A 26,289-nucleotide genomic window follows, 5' to 3' on the forward strand; every position below is an offset into this window, starting at 1 on the left:
TTCTGTGCTTTAAATTGGACTGTCCAAATTCATTTCCTAAATGTGGCTCTTAAAGTCTTTAATGTTAGGCCCTATTAGTTAGTTGAACCAACCATCGCATTCATTAAACTTTGAAATCGAAACATGTTTTTTTTTTACTATTTTCTGAGTTTCACAGTATTAACATGTCAAGAATTTTTACATTGAGCTAGACAAAAATAAGTGCTCTGTAAAAGAAAAAAAATAAAGAAAAAAAAATCAAAGATATTGGTGTAGTACTAGAGTTTCCAAATAAAGTATTAAAAAAAAAATCCATTTAATACGTTTATGGGTTACCAGCCCCAGTCACAATGTAAAAGGACTCTAATGACTACCATAAGTCCATAAATTTTAGAAGAAAACATAGAAGAATTTTAGTATCATGGTGGTTACTATATTTGTAAATGGAGATAATTTACTTATCTCGCGGTGTTTTGAAGTACAAACAGGGGACTCTGTTGTTTTGATTGTTGTGTGTTTCTTTTCGTGTGCATTTTTTGAAGCACATCGATGTTGCTTTCATTGTACGGCAAATTAACGCTCACACCGCATCGCGATATAGAATTTATTATCGATTAACAAGTGTAACAAAACATTATTTTCTTAGGAAGATTACATATGTGTATAATCGTATCTCAGAAACACCAAAAGAAAGACCAAAGTAAACAACACAAGAATGAAACAAAACGAAGAGAAAATAAAATAAGTTATTGATAAAGTGCTTGAAAATTTTCAAAGAACGATCATTCAAGTTTATTACACTCCTTGGGGAGACCCTGGGGGAACCTCTTATAATCTGTACAATAGTTGTAGATCATGTAATCGTCTTGCACCCACTTCATCTGTCCGTACTGGTGCGGAGTGAGAGTGGTCCACATCCACGAGTTGTTGTTTGCGTCACAAGACACCCATGTTGAGTTCGATGTTCTGCTGCATGAGCTCTGATCGTTGAAGTTCCTGTAGGAGGCGCTGAATGGTGCATTGCTCCAGTCGATCTTCACGCGACCGCCTTGAGTTGCCCAGTCATCGGCTTCCCAGAGGCTTGAGTATATCTTCATCGGTTGAATCTTAGGGAAAGCCACCCCATGTTTCTCGTTGTTCTTGAACACCCGAATTGGGATCCCATCCACAAGGAAGCTTCAGACACAAGAAACGAGCATTTATGTCAAGAACTATATGCTTTATATGGTATTAGACGTGTCAAAGTTCTTAAGCTTTTCTATCAAAACCAATTGGTAGTAAATGATATAAAATGTATATTAATATTATCAATGTAGGATTTGCTTATAGACTATTTACTCACATGATGTTAATAGGGTTCCAGTGGACGGTGTATGTGTGGAAATCCGCGGTGGGATCGAACCATAGATGGAATTGCATCTCCCGGTCTCCTTTACCTCCGGTGAACACATTGGTGTGGATAGTGTAAGGCTGCCCTGTGAGATTTCCCAAAAACTCGAAGTCAATCTCATCCCATGTCGCTCCTTTAGACGAAAGCTGCCACGCAAAATATAAATTATTTTAACGATTGGTTTTAAGATGAAAATAATTCTATTATACCAAAGATTTGAAATCAAACAATTTCACAAGGATATATATATTCCGTACGTAGTATGCGGTAACGGTACCAGCGGAGTTTCCAGCGACAAGCTTGAGCTTCATGTCGATCTTACCGAACAAGTACTCCTTCTTGGATTGAAAACCCGATCCGGAGGTCTTGTCAAGCGTGCAAGTGAGAAGCTGTCCATTCTCCAATATGTTGGCACGGCCATCTCCCCAAGTGATATCAAAGCTCTCGTAGAAGTTTCCGGCAGATGCAGCCACCACAAAGAAGCCGATGGCCAGGAGGAGAGACAACAACCGAGGCTCTTTGGTTGCGAAAAACGCCATTTTTCCCCGGTTCTCTGTTGTTTCTCGCCGTGAGAAATAAGTATTTGTCGATGGATTTAGATGAATTGTTCATAAGAGGTTATTATATAAAGAGAGTTATTTCGTGGCGGCACATTATCGACGTGGTAGTCTTAAACTTTGTATTGTATGTAATAATATTTAAATATAGAATTATTCGGCCTTACACGGTTCAGCTCAGACAAGTTCGTGGAACTTTTTTGTTGTCCCTTTTCAATATAATATACTAATATATGTCATCAAATTAATTATATTTTTCCTCAACATTAGCTTCGATCAGAATACCATTTATATCAGAAGGGTTGAAAGATTCAAGTGTAATTAGGTTAATTATTTAATAGTCAAATAGCATATATATACATGTATTTTATGGGCAAATGGCATATAATTTATAGTTTTTTTTTCTTTTTTTTTCTTGAGGAATCAATCATAAGATTCTCAGAAAATGATGTTTATTTAATTAGAAATTATTCGTTTTTACTTTTCATATCAAAATAAAATGGAATACTACTCTAACAATATATGCATGAAATTGTGGTTGATTAACAGCTAAGACCGTAAAATCAGATTATTTTGACGTAAATAAATAGGGAATCGTTTTTGATGTAGTGGTTCATAGCTTCATAAATTAAAGTGAATAAAGAGAAGGTGAAAGGTTGTTGAACAAAAAAAACAAAAAAGAGAAGGTGAAAGGTTAATATCATGCAAATAAGATTATGACATTATCTTATTGTTTGGTGTACAAACAATTAAATAAAAACCGGAATTTGTAGTCTAGTGGTTTATATTTATTATCGTTAATGAATCATAATATGTATTCAAACTTACGAATGTAATTGGTAAATAACGGGACAAAACAAACAAAACGGACAAAGAAAATAATATAACCTTATCTCCTTAAAAATGTACAATCATGTTGGACCAAGCACAAGATGTATCCAATATATAGGACACAACAGTTCCTAAGGATAGCATGAGAAAATTCACATTGTTTAAGTGCTGGACGAGACCTCATGGTCATGGCCATGGCGGAGGGTTTGTAAAAGTTATATAGGGTTTACGTTGTACATTTTGGAATTAAGATGAAATGCTTTTTCTATTGTTTTATCTGTTCTCACATTGGTCTATAACTTTAATTTTCCTGATGGTACGTTACTACGTTCAACTGGGAAGGTGATGGATCATTTAAATACGCATATACTCACATAGAAAGATGTAACTAACACTACAAGAAAACAGAACGTTTTCCTACAACATTTCCTACAAATCTTTTGAAAGCACTATTTTCCTTCGAAAAATCTTCAAAGTTTTGACAGAAAAAAATTGTCGTAGGAAAATAAAAGAGAATAATCCTACGCTAAAAGACATAAAAAAAAGCGAAGGGAATTTCCTTCGAAAACCCGTCCAAAACTATTTTCAAAAGAAAAATAGAGGGAAAGTTGGAAGAAAATGAAAGGATAACTATGGGAAGGAATTATGAAGGGATATTTACATTCGTTTTCCTTCGAAAACAAATTCGTAGGAAAAACCGAAAGAAAATGGAAGGAATTTAAAAGGAAACATATTTCAAAGGTATTTAGAAGGAAAGTCTCATTCAATTTTCCTACTAACTAAATGTGGTAGGATATGTCGTAGGACATTGGAAAGATAAAATCATAATTCTTTAATTTAATTAGAACTTTTTAAATTCATACAAAAAAATAACTTACTAAATATACCTAACATGAAATTTTTTCTTTATATATAAATTAAAATGGAAAACCTAAAATTATTTATGATAGAAATATTACTAAAAAAATTACAAAATCAAACAAACCATAAAAATAATTTTAAGTTTCTTTTATTGATGCAGTTTTGTACTTGGCCATTTAAGGAAGACAATTCTGTAATGGACTTTAGCAAAATCGATTTTCTTTAATGGGTTAAGGCAAAATCAATTTTGTGTTATTGGGCTATATCCTTTACCCAACAATAGCAATGGAAACGTAAAAACCCTAGATACACAGAGCAGTTTTCACTTATTCACCTCCTAGTTACCTAAAAAGATCAAGCGGCGTTTCTCATCGAATTCTTCTCCGGTAAAATCCATTTCATTTCCTAAAACATCTAATTCCTTCTATTCCATCTCATGGTTAACCGGAAAGCATCGAGTCAAAGGATGACTGACGACTCTTCGTAGTCTCCGGCTCCAGATCCACACTATTCCGTATGTGTTTCTTCTCAACTACTTGAACAGCCACTGTAAGTTTTCAAGTTTTACGATGTTGGTTTCAGTAATTTTGTTTTTTTCTGATTTTTTATGTTAAGTTTTGTTGCAAAAATAAAATTGAATTATTTTCTTGGGCAGATTTTGTGTTTTTTTTTCTACGGGGAGGCTCATAAATGTTAATTATTTTCTTGTCCATGAATTTTTTTTTTTTCTACAAGGAAGCTCATAGTCATTGTCGGTTTTTTGGTTTTCGGCTAAGTTGTGTTTTCTTTCTTTATGGTTTTTTTTTTTTTTTTTTTGAGTCAATTGTGACTAAAAACTTTCTGTTGAAAGGAACAAACCATAGAGATTGCAGCCCAAAAACTCTACCAATCGAGGAAGTACAATGGGTGGTTTAGGGGTCGCTAAACACAACAATGGTGCAAAAACTTATGAACGACGTTGGGATGAGATGGTAAGTAGTTCTATTAACGTTTTGTTTCTAGCTTTAACAATTTTATTACCCAGCTCTGTTTTTGTTAGTAACTTCTGGTTTTTGAATTCACTTCACTTTTGAATTTGATTACGCCTATTGTTTCTGTTTTTATTACTAACTAACTGTTTCTGTTTTTGTAAGACAATTGAACTAGGAACGTAGCCTAATATGATTCATTTCATGGAACAAAGTGTGTTTGATATGGCTTATAGTCAGATGGAGCTCATCCAATCTCAACGCCAACCTGAGGGTGATGCTTCGCTTCAGGAAAATCCTCTTACACGAGAGGATATTATGATGATGATGACGCTGACACAACCTTGATCGTGGTCCCCTAGCATATATAATTAGTTTTTTGGTAGTTCATCTTGTATGAAGTTGTAAAATTGTATGGATTGATAAACTGTTTTTTAGAAGTAATGAATATGTATTCCTTCAATTGTTAAAACATTTTGAATTTATAAAAATGCAAAACTAATTGGGAAAAGGAAAATAGAATTAGTTTGGGGTATGATCTAGGAAAATAATATGAAAATTCTGAAGGAAATAGAAATAATTTTTTGAAGTAATCTTGTGAAAGATTGGAAGGAAAATTGAATGAAAATATTAGAAGGAAAACAGTGAGTAATTTTCGTAGGAAAACGAAAGAAAAATATTAGAAAGAAATATCGAAGGAAACAATTTCCTTCTAATATTTCGTAGGAAAATGAGAGGTGCTACCCTTCACTTTTCTTTCGCTTTTCCTACGAAACTTCCTTTGAAAATACGGGCTATTTCCTCCTTCGGTTTTTGTAGGAAAACGGTAAGAAACAAACATTTCCTACTAATTTCCTTTAATTTGTGTGGTAGGATATCAAACATTTTCTTGTAGTGTAAACATTTGATACCTTATATGATATTGAATGAAAGAATAGTAGTATTAGTTTTAAAGGCTTTGGATATTTTGCTTAAAAGATTCACGTAGATAAGCACTCGCGTGGAAGACCTTGAGGGAACCTGTTAGCGTCCGTACAATAATTGTAGATCATGTACTTATTCTGCACCCGTCTCATCTGTTCTTGACCTGTCAAGTCTAGCTCCTGGGACAACCACGAACCACTACTTCCTTGTTCTGACCCGTTAGGGCATGACGACTGGCCGTTGACCACGACGCTAGCTTCTTCGTTGAAACCGCGGTAGGAAGCGGTGGAAAGGAGCTTTAGACTAGTCGGTTTTGACGAGACCACCCCTTGTGGCCCAGTCTTCTACATTCCATAGATTTGAGTACATTCTCATCGGCTGGTTCTTAGGAAACAGAGTTCCTTGAGATTCCATGTTCTTGAATTTTCTTATTGGAGTTCCATCCACGGAGAATCTGAATTGATAGAAAAAAAAAAAAAGATTATATTCAAAAGAGTTGTTCAAGATTGGTTTATAAATAATAGTAACAAAAGTAAAACCTAATCTAGTATATTAGATGGACTGTTTTGGCTCGGATTTGCTATTTAGTTTAGTTTACGATATCGTCAACTTTATTTAACAATGTTGGGATCAAGAAAGAAGAAGGCTTACATGATGCGTTGTGGGTTCCAGATGATAGAGTAAGTGTGGAAATCACTAGTGGGATCGAACCAGAGCTTGAATTGTTGTTCTCTATCGCCTTTGCCTTGCGTAAAGACATTGGTATGAAGTGTGTAAGGATCACCACTTAGATTTCCCAAGAACTCGAAATCAATCCCGTCCCATGTAGATCCAGGAGATTTTAACTATAAATCCAAAAGAAAACACATTTAGCGCCTAAACTACTCTAAAAATATGTGTACTTTAGAAAACAACACTAAAGCTAGGGAGGGACTTACATAGTAAGCGGTGACTGTTCCAGCTGAGTTTTCGGCTACGAGCTTGATCTGCATGTCGATTTTACCAAACAAATATTCATTCTTGGATTGGAATCCTGAACCTGAGGCTTTGTCAAGAGAGAGTGTGAGAAGATCGCCGTTGTTTGTGATCTTCCCACGTCCATCTCCCCAAGTTATCTCTACGGCTCGTTGAAAGTTGGCGGAAACAGAGCATATCATAAGAGCAGCAACCAAAGGAACCAAGATTGTAGAAACTAGGTTTCACAATGAATTTGTTTGAGGGGGGGAAACAAATTCACTCAAGAACTCTCTCAAATAATCGGATTAAAACTAAGAACAAAAGAGGATTTAGGTCTCTTGGGAAAGAAGTTAGGTTCTTGCTCAAGAATAATGAGAAGATTAGGGTTTTGTATTAATTGTTTGATAATTTACAAAAATGGGGATGTCCCCTATTTATATGTTTCTCTAGATTACAGAATATAGCTACTTTCCTAATGGATCAAACCAAGATTAGGAAAATTTCTTCTTCCTTGTTAGGTCGGCCGTCGGGCGATCTAGGAAGTCGGCTTCACATTCTTGGACCGGGCCTATAAGATCTTGTTGGGCCCTGCTTTGAAAACCGAATTCGATCCTCTTCCCAAATTTTTTGGTTTAGCTAACCGATTTCGATTCATGGTTTAGACCAGTATGTTGGGGGTGCTGAATCCCGCATTTCGACTCACATTCAATGGAAATTTCAATTCTGTTTCTCTTTTCTTTTTTGTCAAGTTGTACTTATGCCGAACTGCCGAGCTGAATCCAATTGACTCGCACATTCGATGGAGATCTCGACAAAAATAAACTTTATTGAAATTCTGGCTGCATTCGTTCAATCTTTACCAAAAGATGAGGAATTGCCTACGTACCCTGAAATAGGGATCAAGCCAGTCGTAGTTCATACTACATACATAACATAGGTGGAGGTCGGGTTCCCGAAACCTCCTAAATAAGGTCGTAAAGGCGACCTAATAGTAGTAACGCTTCAAGTGTGCCGCGTTCCACGAGTTCTGGATCCGCTCTCCAGATATAGTCATAAGCTCGTAAACGCAAGGGCGAACTGCTTTGGATATAACATATGGCTCTTCCCACCGAGCGCCGAGTTTACCGGCGTTGAGTTCTCTGGTATTCTCGTAAATTTCTCGTAGGACCAAGTCACCTTCTCTCAAAAGCCACTGACGAACAGTCTTATTATAATACCTATTAGCCGCATCTTAGTAATGTTGAATCCGAACTAAGGCATGGTCGCATAATTCCTCAGCGAAGTCGATATGATCGATTAGCATGTTGTCATTGAGATCAGAATTATCAACCATCATGGCTCGACGAAGTATTGGGACACCGGCTTCGGCCGGGGCGAGCCCCTCAATCCCATAAGCCATAGAGAAAGGGGACTGTCCTGTAGATCGCCGGGGGGTTGTTCGGTAGGACTACAGTACACCATCGAGGTGATCTGCCCATGCTCATTTTCTCCAAAAGAGTCGTTTCTTCAGTCCATCTACGATTGATTTGTTCATCGCCTTGGCTTGACCGTTTCCTTGAGGATATCGGGGAGTTGACGTACCCAGACGAATTTGCCACTTACTCAAGAAACGCCTGGTGATGAGCGAGGTAAACTGCGTACCATTATCGGTGACGATCTCGTAAGGAAGTCCGTGACGGCATATGATGTTTTTGCATATGAAATTGGTCACGTCCAAAGATTGGACCTTAGTGAACGACTCCGCTTCCACCCATTTAATGAAGTAATCAGTTAGTACAAGGATGAACTTCTTGGATCTCGACGGCAGGAGAGGTCGAACCTGATCCATTGCCCAGCGCATGAAGGGGTACGGGGCCGTTACAGTACTTAGTAGTTCGGGCGGAACATGTCGCATTGGCCCATGACGCTGGCAGGCTTCACATTTCGCCGAAAAGGCCTCACAGTCGGCTACCATGGTTGGCCAATAATGACTATCCTTCTTGATTTTCAAAGAAAGTGCCCGTCCACCGGAGTGATTACCACCCTCACCTTCATGTACTTCGGTCATGATTAGTTCGACCTCTTCGCGGCTAACGCAGGTAAGGAATACTCCGGATGAACTGAGACGGTATAAGTTTCCATTAAACAGGACGTATCTCGCGCTTTGAGCTTTTAAGCGCCGAGCAGCCCAACGTTCTGGCGGGACGATCCATTCAGAGATATACAACTTAATCTCGATTTGCCAATCGTCAGGTGGCTTTGTAACATCCGTTAGGTCTTCTATCGGCTCTTCAACTTCCATTGGAACCGAATCGTCGTTGATAAAGGTGACCAGGTTGGCTAGATCGATGTTGGGTGCCTCTACGCACTCAACAGGAATCGTGCGCTGCAAATCTGGATCCGAGCGATTTGCCAGGGATGCAAGAGCATCTGCTGATGTGTTCCCACTTCGTGGAACCTTTGTCAGAGAAAAAGAATTGAATTCCTCAGACAATGTCCGGACCAACTGGCGGTATGCACCCATTCGCTCGCTCTTTGCATAGAACTCTCCACTGAACTGACTGACCACTAGCTGGGAATCACAGAAGACTTGCAGATGTGTTACTCTTAGTCCTCGTGCTAATCGAAGTCCTGCAAGAATGGCCTCGTATTCTGTCTCGTTATTGGATGCTTTGGAATTGAGCTTTAATGCTTGCTTAAGCACCTCACCGCTGGGAGATCGGAGAATGAGTCCCACACCGGATCCCTGATGGGATGACGAACCGTCGACGAACATGGTCCAATGCTCTTCCCTAGGAGTTGGGTCTCCGAGCTCGTTATTGGATGCCAATTTTTCCAGCGTAGGATATCTTGACTCTGCGTTGTTGAGGGCTTTGCTAGTATAGAATATTGGTCTTTGATCGCCGCGATCGTTTCGGACTAGCACGCCACGAACAGTCGAGCCAGAAATCAAAACGTAAAGGTATAACGTCTCGCCATTTTCCGGCTTGACTAGCACCGGTTGACTGGTCTTCAATTGCCGAAAGGCGATCTCGCAAGTGTCGTCCCAATGAAAATCCTTGTTTCCCCGGAGAAGATGATAGAAAGGAAGGCATTTATTCGTTGATCGGGCGATGAAATGATTTAGAGTAGCGATCCGGCCAGTCAAGCGCTCCACCTCCCGTTTGTTAGTAGGGGATGGGAGGCCAAGTATGGCTTCAATCTGTTTGGAGTTGGCTTCTATTCCTCGCTCAGTAACGATGTATCCTAGGAATTCGCCCGAGGTGATTCCAAACGTGCACTTCGTTGGATTCAGTTTTATTTAGAATTGATCGAAAATGTCGAAGCATTCATGGAGATGCTGAATATGCTGCTCCGCGATTAAAGACTTGACCAACATGTCGTCGATATAGACCTCCATAGTTCGTCTGAGCAGATCGACAAACATCATATTGACCAACCTTTGGTAGGTTGCCCCGGCGTTTTTCAATCCGAATGGCATAACTTTGTAGCAATATGTTCCTCTATCTGTGATGAACACTGTTTTTTTGCGATCCGTCGAACTCATGGCAATCGGATTGTATCCTGAGAAGGCGTCCATGAACGAAAGCAATTGGTTCCCTGTTGTGGCTTCGACAAGTCGGGCTATGTGCGGCAAAGGGAAGCTATCTTTAGGACACGCTTTGTTTAGATCGGTGAAATCCACGCAGACTCTCCATTTTCCGTTTTTCTTTTTTACGACGACCGGGTTGGACAACCAATCAGGATACTGGACCTCCATTATTTGATCTGCTTTGAGTAAACGCTCGACCTCGTCTTGGACTGCTCTTGCCCGACGCCTGCTTTTCTGTCTAACTGGTTTGAATGTCGGGTCGATATTGAGCTTGTGGCAGATGAGCTGTACCTTAATATGGTATTCCAGTTCGGCCCCCACCTCGACAGTTCGTAATGGATCCGTAGGGTTGATATTTGCTTGGATTATCCATATTTCCAGAGATTTGAGATGGTCCCCACTCTATAATTGCTATGCGTCCTGGTTTTTCGATGACGGAGCAAGATCGGGCCACCCTCCAAGACTCTTTCGACATCGAATTCGCCCATAGTTACTTCGATGACCAGAGGATCCGAATGAGGATGTTGAATCCCTTTGGCATCTTCCGATGTGAACGATATGGGATCCGAACAGAGTGGAGGTTCGTTCGAGACCGACTGAAGGCTGCAAACTTGGCGTGCCCTCTTTTTTAATGCTCGAACAGAATCGGTGCAATCTTCGGGCGGGCCTAGTATCATAGTTATTCGGCCTCGGTGAGGGGAGTTAGCTCGCTCAGGGTTCTGTCTCCTTTGTCGCTTTGGAGGACCGGGTAGCTCGTTCTCTTGGGGCATCTCTTCTTGACGGTCGGCGAATACTTGACTCGCTGGCTGTTGAATATTATTAGCAGGGCCGTTGTTTGCGTAACCTCGACCACCAGCTCCTGCGCTGCGGCCACCGTTGGATCGACCACCCCGCTAGCCTCCACGACGACCTCTCCCTTCCACTTCACCAGAAAGATATTTTCCATAGAGGTAGTTCTTCAAGTGCATGCACTCATTTGTTGCATCGCCATGTACCATATGGAAATCACAATACAACTCCTTTGGTTCGGACGTCGGTTTGTTTTGGCCATCGGCTTCTGAAACCGCATGATCTATGCCCTTCTTTCGGTCCTCAGGGTCGTGATGCTTTCGGGGCTCGTGGTATTCCTCTCGATTCCTAACCTTCGTGGGGGCCGGAGGTTCTAGTGCCGTTTTGGCGGCCAGCTTGGCGTCTTCATCTTCCAGGAGTACAAACCGGGAAGCTCGATGTAGCGTGTCGTCGAGTTCTTTGGGTTCCCGGATGTTGAGATCCTTTCGTAAAGCTGAACCGGAAAGTAGGCCTTTTCTAAAAGCAGCAATTGCGACATCTTCTGGGACAGAAACATTCGCCAGTTTTTCTTTAAATCTGCCCAGGAAACTGCCAATGGGCTCGCCAGGTTCTTGGGCCATCTCCCAGAGATCCGAACTCGTCACACCTCGTTCAATGAAAATTCGGTAATGCTTGAGAAAAGCTGTGGACAGCTGGTTAAAGTTGTCGATTGAATTCGATTCAAGCCGCGTGAACCAAGTCAGAGCGGGACCGGAGAGACTGTCGACGAACAGTTGGCAGTACCCAATATTCCGCTGTTCGTCAGTAAATCGCGCCTTGGCCACAGTTGCCATGAAAGATGTCATGAAGTGGACCGGGTCCTTATCGCCAAGGTAAGTCGGGAGCTTCAGCTTGACGTTCGGTATGGCGGCTTGCAGAATCCGCTGAGTGAAGGGGGTTCGCCGAGTGACCTCGACGATCCTATCAATTTCTGGATCTGTGCTGATAGCCCGGTGGAGGAGCGAGCTTATGCCGCAAATCTGCGACTGGATCTCCTCGATCTCGAGGCAAGCTCCCGTGTTCGTTGAGGGAGCGATCAGGATAACCGGGGTCTCACGAATCCGTGAGACGAGTTCGATGGTCGGAGGCTCGACGTTTCTTGTGGGAGGAGGGTCTTTCGCTCCAATTGGTTGACCGTCGGTATGTCCGAGAAATCGAGATGACGGGTAAGAAACTAGGTTTCCACAATGAATTTGTTTGAGGGGGGAAACAAATTCACTCAAGAACTCTCTCAAATAATCGGATTAAAACTAAGAACAAAAGAGGATTTAGGTCTCTTGGGAAAGAAGTTAGGTTCTTGCTCAAAAATAATGAGAAGATTAGGGTTTTTGTATTAATTGCTTGATAATGTACAAAAAAGGGGATGTCCCCTATTTATATGTTTCTCTAGATTACAGAATATAGCTACTTTCCTAATGGATCAAACCAAGATTAGGAAAGTTTCTTTTTCATTGTTAGGTCGGCCACCGAGCGATCTAGGAAGTCGGCTTCACATTCTTGGACCGGGCCTATAAGATCTTGTTGGACCCTGTTTTGAAGACCGAATTTGATCCTCTTCCCGAATTCTTTGGTTTAGCTAACCGATTTCGATTTATGGTTTAGACCGGTATGTTGGGGTGTTGAATCCCGCACCAACAAAGATGGTGGTGGAGTAATTGATCACTGACATTGCTTAGATACTATATTTTCTTGTATTTGTTTTTTTTTTTGTGTTTTGAGTTTAGATTTATTGGGTTTTTGGGTGATGTCGTTTTTGTTTGTATTTATAGTAAGAGCAGAGGCAGGGAGATAGGAAGGTTCGATCAGGACGATAGGTTTGGTTTGGTGAAGAAAAAAGGCGCGTCTTGATTCGGACAGCTGGAAGGTGGAAAGTGATGGCTAGTGACATTAATTTGGTCTTTGGAGTTGGAGACGAGGTTTTGTTAAAATGTCTTCTTTATACATTTATTTAATCTTGACCATCGTCGCTTTTTTTTCTAGATAAGTATGGGCATGGCCGTATGGGACACAGCTAAGATCTCTCCCTACTTGTGATGACCATCTTTATTGACAAGTTTCATATTAAGCAAAGAATCCAAGTGCCAGCCTCCTTAAAATCAGTCCCCCTCACGCACGTAAACTCTAGACCCTCCTGTAAAGATGAAATTCACAAAATAATTTTACATGTGTGTGTTTTTTTCTTTTCTTTTTTGATAACAATTTTGCAGAAAAATAAAAATAAATTAGCAGTTGATATCAAAATATCTGGAATTGTGTTAGTTGGATTAGCCAAATTCTTGCCGTAGATTCTCCAAACCTAACTCCTTTTTATATACTAAAACATGTAGACATGTTACGTGCTGCATGGTCTAAATATCTGCTTGTTTGGTTCTCCTCTGAAAAAAGTTTTGAGACAAGAGACATGTCTTTCATGAGTTGGGTAAATGGGTCTATATTTATTGGGTCTTTCATCAATGGAAGACATTAATTACAAGATACGAAAAGATAATCAGATTGTTTCCAAGGTTTCTTGTCTTACTGCTGTGCTGAAGATTATTTTTAGTACTTCCGTAGGTCATCGTTTAAATTCCAATTTAGTAGATGTGATACAGTTTAATTTCTCATACATACTTTATGCAATATTTGATCAAATTATATGTTTCATTGTTTTGCTTCTAGAGTTTGATTTTTGGGATTTTGTCTCTATATTTTTACTAATCTAGCCTAGGTTTATCTGAGCAATTTTCATTTCCAGAATTGTGGAATTTTGATGAACCTACGAGAATGATATGTGGAGTTAAAAGGTTTCTTATTGTGTTAACCTATTCAGCTATTTCAATACTCTACCGTATTATTGAAGATGCTTTAACATCCTCAAATGCTCTACGAAACAAGGAAGAAGTCATATCAAACTTCTCTGAGTTTCTATCACAAGAGAAGAGATGAGAGGATATCCATATGCTGTTGACTCATCTCAGACTCATTTTGCTCTCATACCAAAGGTGAAAACTGCGAAAATCAATCTTTGCAAAAATTATCGAAGTTGTTGCAAAAATTCATGGAAAAACTGAACTCCAAATCAATCTTTGCAAAGAAATGGTGGAATGGAGATTCATGGAATCATCAATGCTAGTACGTAGCCCACCACAAGCATACTAGCAAGCAGCCTGACTATCGGTTAGTTATGTTGATATAATGATATATATTCCTAAACTGTACAGGTCTACTATTACTATATACTAGCAAGCAACCTGACTATCCATCCATTCATCATCATCATCAAGCTCCACAATATGTGCTCTCCTCTCAGCAGCTTTCCTCCTGATGAAGAACCCCCATCTCATTGCAGCTTTTATCTTTAGCCACCCAACAACCGCTTTTCCTGATCGCCCACGGTCCTCCTCTTCATATCCCTGCATCGTCGGTGTATTATGCATAAATGATGGGAAAGCAAACCCATCTTCCTCATTGCCATCTCCCATGAAGAGCTGGAGCAGCTCTTGCATGTCCTCATTAGCTAACAATTCATTGCTTCTTTGCCGGATCTCTTCTTCGGAGAAAAAATCCCCCTCATGATGATTTGACCAGTCTTCAAAAGGATTAAGATTTTCCTGATCAACAGAAGATTCAGTGTCTTGGTACCCGCTTGAGGCTGACTGTGGAGGACCAAAAACGAGCCCAGTTACATTTTCATTCTCTATGGTGGTTCGAGTTTGATGTTGATGTTGATGTATTCCCATGAACTGATCTCGCTGCAAACCATTGTCGAATTGTTCTTGCGGGTTATGAGGCTGCGCTGTAGCCAACGTTTGATTATACCCTGCAGTAGAGATCAAAATGGGAGGCAATCTTATGATATATAACCAAGAACACAATATCTAAACGATTTGGTGATTTACAAGGGACTGATTTTCAAACCTCCAATTGAGAATTCTGTAAGCACTGAAGACTGATTAGGAGGCACTGCGGATGGAATTACTGTCACATGTATTGGATTGTCAGCAGCAGCGGTGGTAGAGTAATTAGCCAAAGTCGCTGCAGGATCAGTCTGAGACATATCCAACCTCTCAGGTTGGTTGAAGTTTAAAAGAGATTTGCCTTCATACTCCACGACTTGGTTCCAATTTTCATTTGCTTTCTTCACCAGTTCATCCACGTATACCTTTCAGAATTAAACACCAAAATTTTTATACTACCGCATACATATAACAGAAGTGAATTATGGAATCAAACATCAGTAAAACAAAGATCTGTAAATAAGAGTTTACCAGAACAATAATACAAACCAGCAAAAGCAAATAAGTGCCAAAGTTAAGGAGAATGTAATAGACCTTTTGGCTTTCAGAGAGTGAATCAGCAGATAAGTATTGCTCCCCAGAAATATAGCCACTTAGCTCGTAAATGTTATTGAACACAACGCCGACAGTCCTTGAATCTTCAGCATAGTAGACATAAAGTTTACCGCTTAGGACACATGTTTTTGCGTGCTCCACTAGCACATCCCACATCTTATTTGACATGCCACTTCCAAGAATCTAAACACACATCAGACAATTATAATAATTCATGAGCGTAAGTTAAATAATTATTCTCATCCAATAGCAATGAGCTTCGCGTTATAGGTACTTACAGCTCGTAATTCTGCAGAATCCCTGACCAAATTTCTCAGAAAGCCTTCCACAGTAACTATTCCTGCAGCTCTTAGCTTCTTATGGAACGCACCATCTTTACCAATCTTATCCAACCTCCACACCTCATCATTCAAAGCAGGTGGATAATGTTTCTTGTACACTGCACACAACAATCCGAAAACACATTGATTCAGAAGAAAGAGAAGTGTGCAAGTACAAGTCACAAAGAGAAAACGATAAGAAGAAAACACATACATTCTCCCCTGTGATCTCTAACATGGAAAGCTTCTGTCTTTGCCTCACGTATGCGTATGCCATCACAGTAACCAGAGGCGACCCTCAAACCAAGTCTGAACTTCCGACTTCGAATCCAGCTTGAATTATCTGTGAAAGTTACCTCACCCAAAGTGCCTACCCCTTCTTTGAGAACAACACACATGTCTCCAGTAAGCAACGGTCTCTTTCCTTCACGCTCTTTCACAACATGGCTCTCAAACTCTTCCTGGGTCCAGTCTTGATCATTTTCGTTGTTGAAGTCACCTCCAAGCACCACAACATCAAGCTTCAGAGAAGCTTCGGGTCCAAATGTCACAGGACGGCCAATGTTTGCATCAATCAATACAACATGGATAGCAGCACCTTGCTCTCCTTCCACTCTCCCTCCAGTGAATAATGGGAGAGATAACCTAGACTTGAACTGCAGCTGCAAATTCCGGCCATCTGGACATCCAATTCGTTTCGGAGAAGACCCAGAACTGCAAAATGCTCATACATTTCAGGATACACACTACCTAATTTCGAATGAGCTAAAGCACAGAACACTATCCAAATCCAAGGTCCACTAAGTTATATAGTAAGCTAGCCATTGTACAAAAGATATTACCTTGCAGTAAGCCCAGCAGCAGGTACCAATTTAGCTAAAGCACGTTCCACTTCCTCACTAACCTGTTCAACACCAATACCGTACTAAGACCTTAATAATGAAAAACTGATTCATAACTAAGGTTTTAACAGAGACAGAGAACAAATACAACACAAACAGAGCTAAAAAAAAAAGAAAAAGTAAACAAAATCTTACAATTCTGCGGAGGATAGGTTCCAAAGACGAGCAAAGCTTCTGCAAACTGTCTAGTTTCAGAGCCTCAACAATCACACTGCACACATAAGAATAACAAAAGGATAAGCAAAAAAAAAAAGTCTTAGAAAATTGCAGTAATCAATCGTGTAAAAAATTAGAGAAGATGAAGAGAAGAGAAAAAAGACCTAGCAAGAGCAGGACGCTTTCGTTCAGGCTTGTCGTCATCATTCCCCTCTAAGTTCCTCTTCATATTCGTTACTTCCTCTAAAAATTAAAAACCCTAATTTCTGAGATCTGCAAAACAGCACAAAGTACATAAATTAGACTGTATAAAACACCCTCGGCGAAATCATCAACATCCCCAGTAATATAAAAACACGAAATAGATTAAATTCCCCTAACCAAATCCTACGTCGAAGACTTGGAACAGACTCACCAATAGAAAAATAGATTAGATATCAAAGCGAGAGAGAAAGTTACATGTCCGATGGTCTGAGTGAATTATCCGCCGGCGACGGCAAGTAATTTGGTGTTGTCGATAGTTTTCCGACAGAGCCTCCGTCTCCTTTGCTCTTCGTTCGATTCTCTGTTTTGGTTAGGTACAGTAATTGGTGTCTCAGAGTTTAAGTGTGTGTTTTTATTTTTTAATGTGGTACTGCACGTGTGGTGAGGTCTACGGCTTTTTACGGTGGAGCTGCCGTGCTACTCACGTGTCAACACTTGCAGATAAGTCCAATGTGGGCCCCACTACGACATTCTCCAAGTGATCCACGCCACCTGCCCCCTCATGCGACCCTTCTTCGGTTGTCACATAAAATCCTAGCCGTCCGTTCCACATATACCTGCTGCTTTTTTTCCTTCTTATAAATTAATTTTATTTCTCATACTTCAATCTGATTTATTTATCTATATATACATTTTATTATATAAAATTAGGTTTTAAAAGTTAGTCATTAACAAGTTTTTACATGTGTCAAATCTATATTAATTTAAGATTTTGACATGGATAAAAATTAATATTTAATAGGAAAAATTTGAAATTACAACAAAAACAATATTAATAATGTAAAAACATAATTATCAAAAAAATTACAAAAATTAAAAGTTTTAAATAATTATAAGGAGATTATATATATATAATTCAAAATTATAACATTATATACTTATTTTAAATTTTAAGTTATTAATTCTACAAAAAAATAGAAATAGGATTAAGACAAAAATACAGTTAATTATTAATTCTAAATTTTGTAAATACTCACTTCTATATAAACATAGATTGTCTCATACTTTTCATCTAACAAAATAATTTATTCAAAAATATTACTTTCAACTTTGTTCTATTGGTAAAACATTTTTAATGGAAAGATAAATTTTTCTTAATTTTTAAACCAAAATTTTCTGCTACTTTCTCCTTTTCAGTTTGTAATAGGTAAGATTAATATATTGATCCAAAAAAGATTAATATATGTGTTTTTTTCGAATACTGTGTACTTCAAAATTTAATGTAGTATTTTTAGAAATTTTTATTTAATTTATCTTTTCACCTTTGAGTTATTTCGAATTCATAAATTATCGTGCTTATAATTTTTTATTGCTATATTTATGTCAAATTAATTTTCTTCTATTTTTTCAACACTGATTGGTTGGTCATAGACCCTTTTTGTGCAACCATAATTGTTACCATTCATTCAATCTCAAAAGAAGATAAAGAGTAGAAGCTCATCAACCTAATGGGTAGATAAATAGGCTAATTAAACACAAGCTTACAACAAACATAGATAGATAGATTGGAAAAACAAAAATTGTTGTTGATAGATCTATTGGAGTTCGGAGACTGTGACATCCTGGTTTGCGGATAGGTTTAAAAGAATTGATTTGGCCACCTATGTCACCAAAGTGCACTTATTTTTTCGATCAAGGGTCCTGAGAGAACTCTAGAGTTAGGCGTGCTTGAGCTGGAGTAGTTTCAGGATAGGTGACATTTCGGGAAGTGATTGTCGGAACTGTGCGAGTGAGGACAAATTTTAGAAAAAGATCATATGGTGATTTATAGGGGTAAATATTTAAAGCCTTTCGGATATGGATGGGCTAGAAGTAGACGTGGGGTCTACTGAGGAAGGTGGTCCCATGGACTGGGAGTGGACATAGGCTCACTAAGCAAGGTGGCAGTCGGGGTGTTCTAGAGAAAAAAGGCTACATCATGGTGTGTCAAAGACACTTCCATGAATAAATTGGAAAATTTAACATTAGTTACTATCAAAAGATTTTATAACATTATAAAATGGTCTTTAGTTTCATTGATTGTCGGAGCAAGCCATTTTGAGATAGCTAAAAGACGTGAACATGTTCTCTCTACACATTAGGAGGGCAGAGCCGAGGTTCTCTTTATGGTGGAGGACGTTTGACGCAAGGTTATCTTCTCTAGGGAAGAAGGTGGAGGAGATTGGACGAAAGGTTAAAGGTGGAGCCAAGGTTCTCTCCATAGTGGAGGAGATTTGACGCAAGGTTCTCTCCATAAGGAATGAGGGATGAGCTGAGATTCTCTCTATGGTTGGTCATACACTATTGTGATGTTACATCATTGATTAATATATTTTTATTCGAAATATTTTTTGAGCCAATAATTTTAGTAATTAAAAAAACTATGCAAAAGTGAAAGTAAAAAGATATATAATAGTTGGCTTAATGTGTTCATACAGACATTTTCTAGGTGGTGGTAAAGAATATATTTGTAACATCTTATTATATAAAGTTTGGTTCTCAAAGTTAGTAACTCACCAGATCGTGACACGTGTCAAATTTAATGATCAAAAATCACATATCAAAGTTAGTAACTCATCAGATCGTGACAAGTATCAATTTTAACGATCAGAAATCACAGTTTTCAAAGTTGATAAAACGATGAATAAGATAATTGTAATCTTATTATATTAAGAAAACCTTTGTTAATCCTAAAAGGAAAATGATTGTAAATATACCCATTTATATAAGCAAATAAATGATGACATATTTTTCACCAAACAAAATAATTTCGACTAGTTTTGTTTTTTCTTGGTAAAATTTTCTTCTTTGTCTTTTATCAACCTTTTGTTTGACACATCATCGTTCTTCAACAAGTCTCGAAGGTAATTTGTTTGTTGTCTAATCGAAGCAACTATATAAAAAGATTCCTAGATATTACCACGTGTTTTCGTCGTCGTTTCTTTGAATTTTGTTTCGTTTCTCAATTTTATAATGCATACTATGCAATCTTTGACTTTGAAGTGTTAACAAAATTTTTTATGCATAATAACTAAGACTTTTGGGATTAACAAATTTCTCGCGGTGTTATTATTATTTCTATTAATTTGCAGGACAAGTAGCATAAAAAAAAGATGAATACACAAATGCAAGATAACAACATAAATTATATAACACTAAATCAACTAAACAGAAAACGTTCTTATCGTCGATAGTACGTCTTAAAAGAAAGTGGGAAGCAATAAATTTTTGAAAAAAACAATGAGCTCAATGGAACAATTTTTCATAAAATAGAAAAAGGATTAAAAAAAATATGCAGAAAAATTATTAATTCTAAAAAAATGTAAATACTAACTTCTATATAAACAAAGATCGTCTCATATTATTCATCTAACAAACTAATTTATTCAAAAATATTGTTTTCAACTTTGTTCTATTAGTCAAACTTGTTTAATGGGAAGACAAATTTTCCTTATTTTTTTAAACCAAAATATACTCCTACTTTCTATTTTTTTAGTTTGGAATATGTATGATTAATATGTTGACCCGAAAAAAATGGAAGATTAATATATGCATCTTCTTTTTCTAATACTGTACTTTAAAATTTATCGTAGTAGTTTTAGATTGTTTTTTCTAATCTATATTTTCATCTTTGAATTATTTGAGATTAATATATTATCATGCTTATATTATTTTCTTAATTATGTCAAATTAATTTTCTTCTAATTTCTCAACCTTGATTGGTTGGTAATAGACCTTTTTTTTGTGCAAACATAATTGTTACCATTCTTTCAATCTCAAAAGGAGATAAAAAGGAGAAGGTCATCAGCCTAATGGTTAGATAAAATAGGCTAATCAAACACAAGCCTACAACAAACATAGATAGATTGAAAAAACATAAATCATTGTTGATAGATCCATAGGAGGTGAAGTGACCTTAGCGCAATGGCCAAAGGTAAGTCCTTAATGCACAAGACACCATCACACCAGGAATCAAGTCTCGCGTCCTACGAATGTAGGGATTAGGCTAATGGACCGACATGTTGTGGTCCAATGGTTGATAAAAAAAAAAGATCCATAGGAGCTAAGAGACAGAGGCTAAATCATGGTGTGTCAAAGAAACTTTCCTGAAATACATTGGGAAATTTAACATTAGTTACTATCAAAAAAATTTGTGACGTTAGAAAAAGGTTTTTAGTTTCATTGGTTGTTGGAGCAAGCCACTTTGAGATAGCTAAAATACGTGAATATGTTCTTTCCACACAGGAGGAGCGCAGAGCCGATATTCTCTCTATGGTGGAGGAGGTTGGACGCAAGGTTATCTTCCTAAGGGAGGAAGGTGGGGGAGGTTGGACGCAAGGTTATCTCCATAAGCGAGGAAAGTGGAACGAATGTTCTTTCTATTGTGGAGGAGATTTGACGCAAGGTTCTCTCCATAAGGGAGGAGGACAGAACCGAGGTTCTCTCCATGGTTAGTGATACACTATTGTGATGTAATTTATTTTTTATTCAAAATTTTTTTTGAGCCAACAATGTTAGTGATTAAAGAAACTATGCAAAAGTGAAAGTAAAGAGACATATAATAGTTGGTCTAATTTGTTCATATAGACAATTTCTCAGTGGTGGTAAATAATATATTTGTAACATACAATATACTTTGGTGCAAACATACACTTTTAATGGTAAAATACATAAAAGTTTTGTACATGAATATAAATCAGTGTATTATAGAAAAAAAAATAGAAATAATGTAAAATAAATTTTAATATAGTTTTATTAAATTTATAAATCTTTAAATCCGCACATCGGACAGGTTCTTATCTAGTATAGATATATATATATAAAATAATAAATATATATAATCAAATATATATATATATATATCTGATTTATTTATCTATATCTGATTTACTAATTTTATTTATTTATATACATATATATATATATGTATGGAATAATAAATAAACACCCTAGTTGCATGGTTAAAATATCGACAAGCTCTTCTTTACTAAAACGACAAGTGGTAAGTGGTAACCATAATCGAACATGGAAGCCACTTCTCTAGTTGACATTTTCCCAAATTGCATTTAGTCATCATTAATTATGCGCTCTAATTTTTAAACATATATATAATCAACCTCATCAAATCATTTTTCTTCCACCATCCAAATCTAAGGAACACAAAGATGGCGACTACAACAACATCAACCCAAACCATACTCTTCGCAATTGCCATTCTCTTGGTCGCCATCCAAGCCGTTCATGCAGACTATTACCGTCCCCGGTTACCTACAGTCCCGAGCCCTCCTTCCTACGTTGCAAAACCCAAGCCGCTCCCAACTCCCAGCCCCAAACCTATCCTCTATCATCCTCCTCCCACCTACCAACCACCCACGGGCTCGTTCGAACAACAATTTCTTGATCCACATAATACTGTCCGAAGCGGCCTAGGTACTTTTTTGTATATTTGATTATAGGATTAAATTAACTAAGACCGTATGCATGTGATATTAATTAAGAACTTATGAGAGCATAAACAACATAAACGGTCACTTGGGATCTTTGTAATCTTTGTTGTCATATTCATAAGAAATTATATGATCATGATAAGACGATTAGGATAATTGTGTATGGTTTATCTTACATTTTGCTCAGTCTACTACATGGTGGTAGTTCTGTGATCAGTTTACATTTTAAGATCAGTTTTGTTTAAGAGTTTCTTATAGGCCAAATTTACGTCTGAAAATATCATATTAGGGATATATTTGTATAAATGTAATATTAACAAAATATTTCCTTAATAATTCTGCTATTTTCTTATAGCTAAAGACCAGATATAATTTGTTTTGTTCGGGACCTTAATATATACACGAAACACGATCTAAGGAAATGGACTACCTTAAAAAACGAACAATTTGATATATTGTTTGCATAATTGTGGGGTCAAATTAAATTATTAATAACTTTGTAGTTGATACTACCTTAAAAAACGAACAATTTGATTAGGCCTGGGCATTCGGTTAACCATTCGGTTTCGGTTCGGTTGTATTCGGTTTCGGTTATTTTGGATATAGTAATATAGTAACCATTTGGATATTTTTGAAATTTCGGTTCGGTTCGGTTCGGTTTCTTTCGGTTCGGTTTCGGTTTGGTTATTTAAATAAATAACCATAACTAACATAAATTATATTAACATTAACCAAATAAACCAAATATAACCAAAACTAACCGAATATAACCAAAATTAACCAAATATACAATAACAAAAATACAAAAAAGGGAAAAATATGGATTCAATTTTACAAAATAGTATTTAACTTTGTAAATTCAAAATAATAACATTTACATATATTGATTATTTAAAATATTTAATTGTTTTAAATCTAGAAATAATTTATATTTTAAGTTTATTTTATAGTTTTGCATAATATTAAGTATATAATATTTGATATCTTCTAGGTTTTCGGATATTTCGGTTAACCATTTAATTGTCGGTTCGGTTCGGTTCGGTTTCGGTTAGTTTGGATATAGATTTTTACTAACCATTCGGGTATTTGAAAAATTTCGGTTCGGTTCGGTTTCGGTCAGTTATTTGGTTATCGGTTATTTTGCCCAGCCCTAAATTTGATATATTGTTTGCATAATTGTGGGGTCAAATTAAATTATTAATAACTTTGTAGTTGACTTAATTTTCATTCCCAACAGGTCTGCCTCCACTGGTGTGGGACGGAAAGATCGCGAGCTACGCAGCATGGTGGGCTAACCAGAGGCGTTATGACTGCTCCCTAACCCACTCCACCGGTCCATACGGTGAGAACTTGTTCTGGGGAAGTGGCTCAGACTTTACACCGACTTTTGCTGTGGAGTCATGGACCGTAGAGGCTCAGTCCTACAACCACATGACTAACTCGTGTGAAGGGAGCGGTATGTGTGGTCACTACACTCAGATCGTGTGGCGTGAAACCAGGCTCCTAGGTTGCGCTCGAGTTGTCTGCGAGAATGGCGCAGGAGTTTTCATCACTTGCAATTACGACCCTCCGGGTAACTACGTTGGAGAGAAGCCTTACTAACTTTGTCTAACACTTTGGTTTTCAATTTTAATTAACGTTGGTGATTTCTTAATTTATATATGTTTTTATTCTTTGTGTCTTTTGTTTCTTTCGAAATTCATCATGGTGTGGATCTTAAGTTGGTGGTGTTATGAACATTTTGTTGTTTCATTTTGTGATGGTCATGTCTCCAAATGTTTGTTTTTTTTTTTTTTTGGTATACAAAAAGACCATCCATAGTTCTATTAATTTTCTTAAATCATAACTATAGTATATGAGACCATGTTAAAAGTTAAAACACTTATCCCGTTTGCATTTTTGAATTTCTTAAAAAACATATCATCTTTTCATATATTATATATATACTGCGCATTCTTACGGATATATGAATAACCGTTAATGCAATTACAACCATCATTATAATAATCGAGATACATAAATCAATATCACAAACCCCACACAAAAACTTCTATTAATCTAGCAATTAAAATACACAAATACACCCACCTAATTTCCTCAAAAAGTCATAATACTATCTAAAGATAAGATGACTTGAGAGAATCGGATCAACAGATGAATGATGATTAGTAGGGTTTCTGGCCAATGTAGTTACCGGGAGGATCATAGTTACAAGTCATGAAGATTCCACCATTGTTGCATACCACACGTGCGCACCCGACCCTCCTCGTGTTCTTCCACACGATCTGTGTGTAATGGCCACACATCTGACCAGGGTCGCACGTGTTGGAGCCGTAATGATAAAACCTCTTCTCGCTGGCCCAAGCAACCACTGCGTCGGCCGGAGACCAGTTGGCGCCGGATCCCCAGTAGATGTTCTCACCAAGATTAAACTCTCCGTTGGAAAAAGAGTGTCTCAGAGCACAATCCCCCCTTCGTTGATTAGCCCACCCTTGAGCGTAGTTCTGGAGCCTGCTGTCCCACATCAAAGGAGGTTCGAATCTGGCGGCACGGACCAGGTTGTGTCGGAATAAGAACTGCAAGGAGTCGTGGTCACATCCCGGACACAATCCCTTGCAGATTTGGAACACATGACCAAGTGATGAAAATTTGGTAATCGTTGAAGATCTAGTTATTGTTGATGAAGATCTGGTTATTGATAAAGAAACGACGGCATTAATGGCACCTAAGAGTAATATAACTCGTAAACAGGATGAGTTCATCCTCTTCTCTTTTTTGAGATTATATTGTTTTGTAGGTGCTAATGGATTCGGAGGTTTTAGTGAGTTATTTAAATATACAGAGAAAATCAAGGAAACGATAAATTGTGTTGGAAATGTATGGATACAAATTTGAGTTTTTTGGTTTTTTTTTAGCGTCTGTGTCTATTTTTTAACCGCATAACATGGGTTACCAGTGTGAATGAAAGATTGCTTTGTCTGGCAGATTGTATATTTTAGAACGAAAAAAAAAAAGAAAAGAAAAAGAGATTGAGGACAAATATGGATTTCATTATTGGAGACATATGATAATGAAGAGGGTATGATTGTGTTTTATATGTGTTATCCCGTGAAGCCTAATCTTGGCCGTACGTCACGGAACAATATGTCAACATGCCAACTCATATGTGCACTCACAACATTATTTCTATTTGAAACTAGAGAAATTAACATCTCCGCGTATACGTCGTTTATATTTCTTTTGCATGACGAGGTTAATTAGTCTTCTCTTGTAAATTTGTTTTTTGGGTTCTCACTTTGGTGTCGCATATTTTGAGTTTGATGTAAGCTAGCTATTATTGGAAAGCTCTCAAAAGGTTCATGTGGTTTTGATAGTGAACCTCTTCGTTGTGTTTAGGTGATTTTGAGCGCACAAAATGTGATAGGTACAAAGATATCTTCCGCGAGTACATATATAGAATAACGCCACTCCCATTGAATCAACTGTATAAATGTATACCAAACGCTAAGCTTGGGTAATCACTCATGCGACCCAATTTAATCCATGCAAGGATAAAAGATAAATCGACATTTATATAGTAAGGGATGAAAGAAAAAATAAAGAAGAATCGAATGAGTAAAAATCGCATAAAACAAATCGAAATGAAAAAAATGTGAAAGTGTTTTTTTTATATGGGCAACGTTTTTGTCATGCATTTGAAATAAACATAGTCAACTGAGTACCATGCAATGCAATAGATTGACTTAATTGTCCTTTAATTTCTAACAGGAGTAATACAAATGCAAACAATTAATAATAAAGACTAAAATTTCCAAAAGTAATATATGAAATATTTTTCTAGATTTTTAACGAGATATTAACACATTATATCTGTAAAGCCTTCCAAAAATTTGAGTTAATTTATTATTTTGTTTGTTGATAACATCAACATTAATACAAGTGGATCCATTTTTAACATTGAATTAATTTATCTTCCAACCTATATTAATATTTTTTTATAATTAAAAAAAAAAAAAAAAAAAAA

General features: G+C 37.4%; 5 protein-coding genes, 1 long non-coding RNA gene and 1 pseudogene across 6 annotated transcripts; 2 read left to right on the plus strand and 5 right to left on the minus strand.

The window, feature by feature from the left end:
- LOC104722378 (xyloglucan endotransglucosylase/hydrolase protein 14-like) lies at window positions 596-1,968 on the minus strand. Its single transcript, XM_010440528.2, has 3 exons — window positions 1,627-1,968; window positions 1,322-1,515; window positions 596-1,155 (listed from the first exon to the last, which is right to left on the minus strand). Exons 1-3 carry the CDS (start codon window positions 1,906-1,908, stop codon window positions 762-764), a joined length of 870 nt encoding a protein of 289 aa, XP_010438830.1. The 5' UTR covers window positions 1,909-1,968; the 3' UTR covers window positions 596-761.
- LOC104722379 lies at window positions 3,934-5,060 on the plus strand. The gene is made up of 3 exons (XR_757187.2): window positions 3,934-4,167; window positions 4,469-4,589; window positions 4,752-5,060. It is a non-coding gene; the product is annotated as an uncharacterized LOC104722379 (long non-coding RNA).
- On the minus strand, window positions 5,557-6,715 carry LOC104727750 (annotated as a pseudogene).
- On the minus strand, window positions 7,948-10,206 carry LOC109125001. Its single transcript, XM_019231800.1, has 2 exons — window positions 9,820-10,206; window positions 7,948-9,726 (listed from the first exon to the last, which is right to left on the minus strand). The coding sequence occupies exons 1-2, from the start codon at window positions 10,204-10,206 to the stop codon at window positions 7,948-7,950; spliced, it is 2,166 nt and encodes a 721-aa protein (XP_019087345.1).
- Window positions 13,849-17,213, minus strand: LOC104722380 (calmodulin-binding protein 60 D-like). Its single transcript, XM_010440529.2, has 9 exons — window positions 17,035-17,213; window positions 16,740-16,848; window positions 16,555-16,630; window positions 16,360-16,421; window positions 15,732-16,231; window positions 15,476-15,636; window positions 15,177-15,380; window positions 14,764-15,007; window positions 13,849-14,665 (listed from the first exon to the last, which is right to left on the minus strand). Exons 2-9 carry the CDS (start codon window positions 16,802-16,804, stop codon window positions 14,085-14,087), a joined length of 1,893 nt encoding a protein of 630 aa, XP_010438831.1. The 5' UTR covers window positions 16,805-16,848; window positions 17,035-17,213; the 3' UTR covers window positions 13,849-14,084.
- On the plus strand, window positions 21,959-24,017 carry LOC104722381 (pathogenesis-related protein PR-1-like). The gene is made up of 2 exons (XM_010440530.2): window positions 21,959-22,248; window positions 23,503-24,017. Exons 1-2 carry the CDS (start codon window positions 21,984-21,986, stop codon window positions 23,865-23,867), a joined length of 630 nt encoding a protein of 209 aa, XP_010438832.1. The 5' UTR covers window positions 21,959-21,983; the 3' UTR covers window positions 23,868-24,017.
- On the minus strand, window positions 24,156-25,303 carry LOC104722382 (pathogenesis-related protein PR-1-like). The gene has a single exon (XM_010440531.1). The coding sequence runs from the start codon at window positions 25,025-25,027 to the stop codon at window positions 24,431-24,433; it is 597 nt and encodes a 198-aa protein (XP_010438833.1). The 5' UTR covers window positions 25,028-25,303; the 3' UTR covers window positions 24,156-24,430.

Source organism: Camelina sativa, chromosome 11, assembly GCF_000633955.1.
Source record: "Camelina sativa cultivar DH55 chromosome 11, Cs, whole genome shotgun sequence".
NCBI classification, from domain to species: domain Eukaryota; kingdom Viridiplantae; phylum Streptophyta; class Magnoliopsida; order Brassicales; family Brassicaceae; genus Camelina; species Camelina sativa.

Bases quoted from the DNA above. Each gene is read 5' to 3' on its own strand.
- LOC104722378 (XM_010440528.2), bottom strand. From the start codon at position 1,908: ATGGCGTTTTTCGCAACCAAAGAGCCTCGGTTGTTGTCTCTCCTCCTG. The intron at 1,516-1,626 runs GTACGGAATATA...TTTGCGTGGCAG, and splicing joins GTACCGTTACCGCATACTAC to CTTTCGTCTAAAGGAGCGAC. The intron at 1,156-1,321 runs GTGAGTAAATAG...TTGTGTCTGAAG, and splicing joins TGGAACCCTATTAACATCAT to CTTCCTTGTGGATGGGATCC.
- LOC109125001 (XM_019231800.1), bottom strand. From the start codon at position 10,206: ATGGAGGTCCAGTATCCTGATTGGTTGTCCAACCCGGTCGTCGTAAAA. The intron at 9,727-9,819 runs GTCAAGTCTTTA...AATCCAACGAAG, and splicing joins TCTATATCGACGACATGTTG to TGCACGTTTGGAATCACCTC.
- LOC104722380 (XM_010440529.2), bottom strand. From the start codon at position 16,804: ATGAAGAGGAACTTAGAGGGGAATGATGACGACAAGCCTGAACGAAAG. The intron at 16,422-16,554 runs GTAAGATTTTGT...GGTGTTGAACAG, and splicing joins AACCTATCCTCCGCAGAATT to GTTAGTGAGGAAGTGGAACG. The intron at 15,637-15,731 runs GTATGTGTTTTC...TGTTGTGTGCAG, and splicing joins TAGAGATCACAGGGGAGAAT to TGTACAAGAAACATTATCCA.
- LOC104722381 (XM_010440530.2), top strand. From the start codon at position 21,984: ATGGCGACTACAACAACATCAACCCAAACCATACTCTTCGCAATTGCC. The intron at 22,249-23,502 runs GTACTTTTTTGT...CATTCCCAACAG, and splicing joins TACTGTCCGAAGCGGCCTAG to GTCTGCCTCCACTGGTGTGG.
- LOC104722382 (XM_010440531.1), bottom strand. From the start codon at position 25,027: ATGAACTCATCCTGTTTACGAGTTATATTACTCTTAGGTGCCATTAAT.